We start from the raw sequence: 9014 nt of genomic DNA, 5'->3' as shown, positions 1-9014 counted from the left end.
AAAAAATTAATGTCAATGTAATAAGAAATAGCTAATTTCCTGAATATATTAAGAAAAATAACAAAAGTGCTTCTATAAGAAATTCATGAAAAACATTCTTTGGTAAAACAAAACCTGAGAGAAATTAATGCTGATACTGGCACTTAGATCTTTTAGTTCATAAACCTAAATATAATTGTTAACGAGACTTATTAACGTTTTAACTTAGAATTTTAATTAGATTTTAAACTTTTTTTCTGGACTTTTTTACCTTATTTACAGTAAATAATATCTATCATTCAAGGGCTCATCTAATTGGTCAAATGCCAAAATAAGATGTACAGCCATAGCAGCATCTTTGCTGAATGCCTGGATATAGATGTTGTGGTTCTAGACTTCACAGTGGGACTGGGGGGTTAGAAGACTGCAACTCTTCTAACATTTTTAATCAAATACAGTTTGTCAAATTCATAACAATATGATTGGGGAAAATGGAGGAAAAAAATAAAGCTTGAACTGGTTCTTTTTGTTATTCCATGGAGTTATAATATTACTTTTTATAAACATGTAAATATTAGTTGTAAGCAACTTTTAAATGTAAAATGAAAAAGAAAATTTAAGAATATCAGTTTTTCTATGAAGTGGTTAGTAGTGATGCACTGATATGAACTTATTTATCTCCAGGAGTCACTGAGAAGCAGGCTGTCAAAATACTATCTATAGTCAAATAAGAAACGATGTTCAGAATTTTGTTTCTTTTAATTGACATTAATCTGCATCCTTAATAAATGTATTAACCTGTTAAAAAAATAAATGGATGCAAAATAGTTTAGTAGTTTTTAAAAGTGAATTGAACAAACTGGCCTTTGTTGTTGATGTAAATTAGCTGACATCACGTTCAGCTGTAGTAAATAGATGGTTTATTTACAAGTTTATCCTTAAAGATATTTTATTGTATAGTGGGAAAAAAATAAATTAATAAAAACAGACAAGCTCAGGTTCATCTTAAACGATGAGCGGTTCTTCTCTCAGGTCAGCATGTTTACATTCCTTCTTTACCGCCACCATCTAAATTTCTGTGAGATCAGCATGAATTTAAAAATATTTCCTCGTTCAGCCTGGGGCCCAATCACGGCCCTCTGACTGAACACAGTTCAGGAATGGAGCAAATGGAAACGATTTGATGCGTTTTTATGATATAGGCAGATAAATTAATACATAACATCTACTATTAAACAAGTTTGGTTCCTTTTTTATAGTTAATCCGTTGTCTGTGTTTAGTTTGTAGTAAATAGAAGCACAAACATGCTAATGTTTTATTCACACCTGACCTGGTTTAAATGGACCAGAGTTTCTCTGAAGGTGTGAATGTAGATCAGTAAATTCTGGTTCGGACTGAACAACTGCACCGAGACCCACCTTCTTAGATGCTAGTTAGCTGTGGATCTACCTCAGCTTAAAGGACACATTATCTGTGATAAGATTAGAAACAAAAGTCTATATAAGTGAGCTGGTCTAGACCGTCTTATTGGTTCCACAGCTGTAAAACCAAGGTTCTGGATGAAGGACTTCAGGTTCTGTGTTCTCCTGTAATAAATCCCACTAACACTACCCATTTGAAACCGTGCTGAGAACGGTCCGAGCACGGTAACCGAGATAACTGGACCGTGTCAGACACAACCGAACCGCTCCTAATCTAGTACTAGTTCATCAGTTGGGTTCGGGGCGGTTCAGTTGTTGCTCGGTTCTCTGATAACAAAGAGCGCATGAGCAGACCGTGTCACCTCTTATTTACATTGGGCTGATTCATTTTGTGGGTTTTCCAGCACGTCCGGCTTTGTAGTTCACAGATCTCTTCACCTATTCACAATACAAACTTCTTATCAGCCTGTTAACTATAAATGGCATCAAAAGAGTGTAGTGGGGGAAGCTATCCAGACACACAAGTTCCTGAATGTTATAATTGAACTTTATTGACCTCACATTGGAGAAATGTACCTCTGCATTTAATCCATCCTCTTGGGGAGCAGAGGGCTGCCATTGTGTGGCGCCCGGGGATCAATCGGGGTTAAGGGTTTTGCTCAGACCCAGAGTGAAGCAGTCCGGATCAAACTGCATACTAACAACCTTCTCAGAACACAAGCGCACTGCTCCAGCCACTAGGCCAACACTCCCCCACTAATGTTATGTTATGGGTGCCGCCATTTTTGCTTGCATAATTCCCACCTTTAGAGCTGCAGTATTGTGGGCCGCCGATAGGAGGCGAGGTACTAGCGTGATGTGTAAATGGTCATAAGGAACCAAGCTCGGCACGGTTAACTAATCCGATTTGGCACGAATCGCTTCCAGAGCGATAGTGTTAATGGGGCAGTGTGACTTCCAACTTTAAAGCCCCAAGTTCTTATTTTACTGTTAGCTAAACATTAACACTTTGATTTTATGTGAAATGCAGTAAATAAATAACAGTTATCATCATGGAAGTTACAAAATTATTTTCTAGAGTTCATTTAGGGTTTTAAATGTATTTTTCACTTATTTCTATCAAACTTTAATGTTTCTCTCCCCTACATCCTGAATCATACGACCCAATAGACAGGTTAGGCGATGATGTCATCTAGCAGCTTCTAGGACAGCTAGTAGCTGCTTCTGTCCCACAGCAGTGTTTTCTGTGGCCCGTAGGAGCTTTCAAATCATCAACTTGAAATCTCAGCATGAGGAGAAGTTTGGGCAGCAGCACTTTAAGCTGTTATCACAGCGCCTGAAACATCCAGTATCACTGAATGCTTCCTTGGCTGGAAGAAGGCACTGAATGAATGTTTGCATCAGGACGCCTGATGTCTCAGTACCATCATTCCCAACCCTGGAAAATATTCCATCTCTTTTTCAATCCAGTGGGGATAAAATGATAAATTAGGGCTGAAACTATCAAATTAATCGTGATTAATAGATTAATGAAATCATCATCAACTAAATAAGTAATCGGTTAATCGTTAACTGGAGTATAGAGACTGTAAAATATGCTTTTAGCTGTCAGAACTTGGAGCTCTAATTGTATCAAAATTATAAAAAAAAAAAATTTAACAACCTTTTGGATTTAAGATTTAAAAAAAATCTATCAATCTGCTTTATGCCAGATTCCGTGAGGAAATCTTTAAGGAACATTTAGGTGTCCGATTATTAATCGAAAACATAATCGACAGATTAATCGATTTGCAAAATAATCTTTAGTTTGAGCCCAATTATAAATAATGAATGGCAGAAAAGATCATTTGAGGAACTTGAAAGTCTCTTCTTTGTCAAACCTAACATGGAGATTTCTCTACACAATCAGGTTTTCTGAATAAACAAATAGATGCAAAATAAATCCTGTAAAACTTACGTAGTTTGAAAACAGTTTAAGGTTTTCAGAGGTATTATTAATATAATGTAATCCAGAAATAAATGAATAGCAGCTAAAAATATTAGAGCAGCTTCAGTATTGATGCCCTTTCACACCATTGAGTGTTGATATGTTTGACAGCCTTATTAGGAGCTAAATTATTTGGGTTCCAGCATCATGATTGTTCCCATTTTTTGTTTTCTATGAAACAACATTCTTAATCTGCATAAAATAGATTTGGATATTTTTTTATTTTAAATCAAAGTCCATAGCTGTAAAGATGATCAATCTGATAGTGATTGGTTTAATAACTCTGCTACAAAAATGGTATAATGAATCAAAGCAGAAGCAGGTTGGGGCCAAAATTATCTCTAGTGAACAGAATGAGAGGCTCCCAGAGTCAGAATTACATCTAGTTAAACATATTAACACTGAGGCACCTTTTGATTACCATGTTTAGAAAGTACCAGCAATCACTGCCGTTTCCATAAAGAACAAGCCGTCTCATACCCAGGAGAAAAGAAAAAGTGTTAATTTAACACCTACAGAGTTGAATCTAACTCTGTTCCAGGTAACGTTTGGTCCCACTCCAAGTGAGTGTAAAATATACTCCATAAATAGTGTCAGATTTTTTAGAGTTAATTTTAGTCAGTGTCAAAATGAAGGCGACCTCTAAGAAAATGGCGGGTAATCGATCCCATATAGAGTAAAGCTTTCACTGCATTGCTGTCAGATTTTACTCTCATTATTGTCTCTAACACTTGAGAAAATTTACGCTGAGTTTTAAATGCTCCATTTAGATTTAAAATAACATTTAACACCAAATATATAACTGTGTCCTCCTCCTGTTTTAATCCTCATCTCCCCCTGTGATAAAACATCACCTCCGTTTGATCTGACCTCCTGTTGCTGGAACACAGACACCTGCCCGGTGGCCATAAGCGGCACAGATGTGCCACATCTGTGCCCGCCGTGCTTCTCCGGCCATCATGTTGCTCCAATCTGAGGCCAGTTAGCAACAGTACGCTCATATCACCGACACATGGAGACAGAAAATAAATCAGCTTCTCTCTAAATCAGAGCGTTACTATGCAGGGTCGGGTTTCAGGGAATAGATGATATAAGGCAGGTGGATGAGAGGAAAATCAGACTATAGACAGATTTTATCATTTTGTTCACACAAGTGGAAAACAAAAGGAAATTTCGTTTGGAACAGCTCACTGCACAATTTGTCTAGTTTTAAAATCTAGTTTGTGTTTCTGTCATTTTTAGCTTTATTAGTTTTAAACAAAGGAAAAAAAAACTTAACTGAAAAGGATCCATCCAGCAACCATAGGCTGCAGTATCCCTGTGATTATCATTTATTTCCTTTTCTAAAAACTCATCCAAATATGACGTCTGTCCATCAAAGGTGAAGCAACTTGGACTGAACAGAACCTCATTAAAAACTAAATATTTCTACTATTTCTCCGTTCTTGCAGAAACTGATCAGTTAGGAGGGGAAGAGAAGAGATAGACGCTCTGTCTGTCTGTCCGTCCGTGTGTCTCCAGCTTACAGAGACGTTTGGGTTTAAATGCTGCAGTGCAGCTTTGGCCAGATGACCTGCTGCATGCATGTAATGTATCTATCTGCAGAACTGAAAAGTGGAATCTGTCCCTGCAAGAGTGCAGCTGTTTTAGTTTATTTCAAATGAAAACGGTTTCTGTCTGCATAAAAAATGTGGTCACACACGTTTAATCCGGTCAGAAGGATTCTAGGAACCACGGTGATTCAGTTCTGCAGCCTCCCTCTGTACCGTTATAATGAGATCCCATCCCTGCAGTCTTACATAACTTTGCAGCAAATGTGACAATAACTCCAAACAGCGGTGTTTCTAGACCGTATTTACTCGGAGGGACGGCGTGTTTTAGATGGGGACGCAGAAAGCGTAGAACTAAAAAAAAAAAGCAAAAAAACAACAGGTTAATACTTAAGCATTTAAAATATATTAATAGAGCCACAGAAGCAATGAGCTGCTTGTGTCTCTACCCTGAATTAAGTGGATTTTCCTCATCATTTAGTTTAATTAAAATTGTTTGTTGTTCCAAATGAAAATTTGTATTTTTGGACTAAAATTGGTAAAATCCTAAATAACCCTGAAGTGATTAGTTACTTATTAAATATCTACAAAAATATTAAATAATATAATTATGTGGGATATCAAAGTATATAAATAATTCCAGCATATTTTTGACTTTTTTTTTTCTAATGAAAATGATCAGTTTTATTAAAATCGGAAGTAGAACTTAAAACAGATCAATTCAGCTGTAACAAATCAGTATTTTTTTTTATTTGGTTTAAGATAACATTTAGAAGATAAAAACAGTATGTCAATATGACTGAAGCAATTTTTAAATCATACTTAAAAAGAACTTTAAAGAAAAGATTTTATAGTCGTCTAAGGGAGCTATGAGCCACCATGTCTGTTCTAGAGCTTATCAATCATTAGATTTATCTGTCTATGAGTTACCTTTAAGCAATGCAGCAATAAACTAAGTACACTCAGTATTAATTCTAAGTATAAATTACCAATACTAAATAAATAATCCGATTATTAAATATTTTAACTAGATAAGCTTTATTAAACTAAAAAAGTGAAAGTGCACCATGTAAGGTTTATTTAAAGGTCTAAAAAAAGTAAATAAGAATTTGTTGTCTGATAAATTGACTCATATCTTATAATATTTCTTTTTAGGCTTTTTTTCTGTAATCCACCAATATAAAATCAAAGCCTTTACTTGTGTCCAACATTATAAATGCTGCTAAATGATAATCCCAACTCTCTGGGTCTGAACTGGACATTTACTGCTTAATTCTCTCTGGATGGTTTCTATGTTGTGCTTGAAATTAGACATACCCTTCCCAAAAAGAAAAAAAAAAACAACTGCCAGTATTAAAAAAAAATTGCAATTGGAAAAAAAGTGATAATACATAAAAATGATTAAAAAATGGCAATCATGACATTTATTTTGAATATATATGGATAAATAAAACAGATAAACAAGCCTGATGGAGCTCCTGAACTAAAAAGTCAGACTTCTGCACCTGTTGAAAGGTATTCTGCTTCACTGTTTATAAGCAATGTACTTTTAATTTGTGTGAGACACTTCCACTAACAGAAACAAGATGGAGATAATGACCATTACTTATTAAAATCAGCATGGTTTTACTTATTGGAGCAAGACTTGTATGTTTAAAATGTGAATAAAACCATCAGAGGTTAAAGCTGATATAATATCCATCCTTTCTTCTTTATTAACATTGGGTGACTTCTTAAAGAAGGATCCATCCCATATGGGGAAAACTGAATTCCTATATAAATAAATTTGGACACTAGTGTTTGCAAGCAATCCTTTTCTAAGTCTTTTATCCTTTCCCCGTTGTCATCATATCTGATGTTGCTAAAGCTCTTTCTATCTGATAAAAGTCAATCTATCAAGATCCACAGGAGTTTTGGGCTTTAAACTTACCACAGTTTTATTTATTTTTTCTATTTGCAAATTTTTAGGCTGTAGTTGCTTTTATTTAGGCAAGTTTTGAAAATAGGCAGACAGGAAATGGGATTAGACAGAAGAGGCAGACGTGTGTGGATTTAAACCTGTGCAGATGATGCGCGTTTAATCCCTTCCCCACCGCTAGACTGGCCAAACTTACCAAAGGTTACCAAAACATCAAGCAGGATAGCAACCTTTGCATTGTAAAAAGTCAACAATCTGGTGTGTGAAAACAAATTCCACCTTTAAAGACTACCTTTACAGCCTTTTTAGTTGTTTAACTGCTCCCGGTCCAAAGCTGCAGTCTACAACACACGGTGTACCTATTAGCAGTTAATTATTTGATCTTTTATTAACCTTTTATCTGAGCTTATACCAACATGTTAAGAAAGTGTACCACGTATCACACTTTTAAGATCCCTTTGGGATTATCTTTTCTCCAACAGACGGCCCTCCACCAATCCCATAAAGACACCACTGAGTGACTGTCGGCTGCTTTATGATCCGCTTCCACTACACAGACTTAGACAGCTTTTAATTGTGGTTTTGTATCAACAGAGTGTATACAAAACGATGGCAACGGCAATGGAACGGCTACAGCACTAAAAGCCCCTGCTTTTAGTGCTGTAGCATCAAAACACAGTCCTCGTGTAAGAACATACTTTATGCTGGGAACAATTTTAGAATAATAAACTGGGAAATTTAAGGTCAAAATGTCAGATATTATTGATGTTTAACAGCCAGTTAGCCCGGCCAGCCTGCCTGATACCACGTATAAATGGCATAGAGCTCGATTTCAAAGGCGGGACTATCTGGATCAGTTTGATTACTACTAATTTCACATAAAAACTCCAAGCAACACCCTCTATTTTGTAACTTTGCAGTCTGTGAAACATGTCCAGCCTTTGAGGAAATTCTCCAGGAAACGATTTCTGCCAGTTCTGCCTAAAAAATCTGAGGATGTAAGATATCCTCTGTTAGATTCTTAACTGTCATTGAAGCATGGCTCTATTTCAGTTACCAGCTGATTTTTGTGCTAGCAGAAAAGTGCTGCTGCATTATGGGTAATTCTGGCACTGAGAGTCACACATCGCCTCCAGTTCCGTCTCCAGTGCTGTGATTGGTCCGGCCAGATCTGGCCGATGTCTAAAGCAGTTTCCCACACTGTATAACGCTTCGTGTATCTCGGCCTGGTTGGTAAACCTGGTTTTCAAGTTTAGTTTTCCACAAGAGGGAACATAAAATTAGCGGTTGGAATACCCCAAATATCCAAGTACCAGAAATATCTTCTGCTTTCTATGTGACATCACGATGTATAGCTATACCGTATCTAGACATCCTAATCAACATTTTATGTGCTTTTGCCAGGTGGTCCACGTCGCCCTCCTCTTCCAGCTTGATGGCGAGCAGCAATGTGACCAACAAGACTGATCCCCACTCCCTGAACTCCCGAGTCTTCATCGGCAACCTCAACACCCTGCTGGTCACCAAAGCGGACGTTGAGGCCATCTTCTCCAAGTACGGCAAGATCGTCGGCTGCTCCATCCACAAGGGCTTCGCCTTCGTCCAGTACTCCAACGAGAGGAACGCCAGGGCCGCCGTGGTAGGAGAGAACGGACGAATTGTGGTTGGTCAGGTGTTGGGTAAGTCTGGTTGGTCTTCTAGAGCATTGTAGTGATCCAGGCAGTAGTCCTTCAGATTTTAGACATATTCCTGTTGGAACAAACCTAAATAAGAGGCTTTTATCTAGTTTAATTGATTAATTTACTCTGTTGGACGTGGAAAAGATCTAAATATGCTGAAAGCCAGCCTTTAAAGTCGTAGGGAAGTCATATTTAAATTTTAAATCATTCTGGCTTAAACATGTATATAAATTTATTCTTTATCAGACCATATTGTCCCAAAAGTTGGAAGATTTCTATATTTAAAACAATCCTGTCTTAAAATCTTTTTTTTTTTTTCGTTATCTTATGCAGGTCAGTTAGTTATACGTCAGCTCGTACACCTGAATTTGGCCTATCAAATATCAACAGCCATTTGTCAAGCAAATTTTTTCGGTCATAGCATCTTTATTGATCTGTCGCAGCTAATATACGCAATGGTTGAAATAAGAAATAAGAAT

The 9014-nt window shown here is 36.8% G+C and overlaps 1 protein-coding gene across 2 annotated transcripts in view; it reads left to right on the top strand.

The window, feature by feature from the left end:
• The first annotated feature begins 8227 nt into the window (after window positions 1-8227).
• LOC107103912 (heterogeneous nuclear ribonucleoprotein C-like) overlaps window positions 8228-9014 on the top strand; it is a 6404-nt gene continuing 5617 nt past the window's right edge. Inside the window, exon 1 of one of the 2 annotated variants that reach the window (XM_015403770.1) lies at window positions 8228-8535. In XM_015403770.1, the coding sequence (XP_015259256.1) occupies window positions 8292-8535 (244 nt within the window). In that variant the 5' untranslated portion in view covers window positions 8228-8291. The remainder of the gene's footprint in view (window positions 8536-9014) is intronic. The other variant, XM_015403771.1, reaches the window with a different exon arrangement.

This window comes from Cyprinodon variegatus, unplaced genomic scaffold (genome assembly GCF_000732505.1).
Source record: "Cyprinodon variegatus isolate N-32 unplaced genomic scaffold, C_variegatus-1.0 Scaffold1562, whole genome shotgun sequence".
Classification (NCBI taxonomy): Eukaryota; Metazoa; Chordata; class Actinopteri; order Cyprinodontiformes; family Cyprinodontidae; genus Cyprinodon; species Cyprinodon variegatus.
The sequence above is the reverse complement of the archived record's forward strand: the minus strand, read 5'-3'. Positions and strand labels throughout refer to the sequence as shown.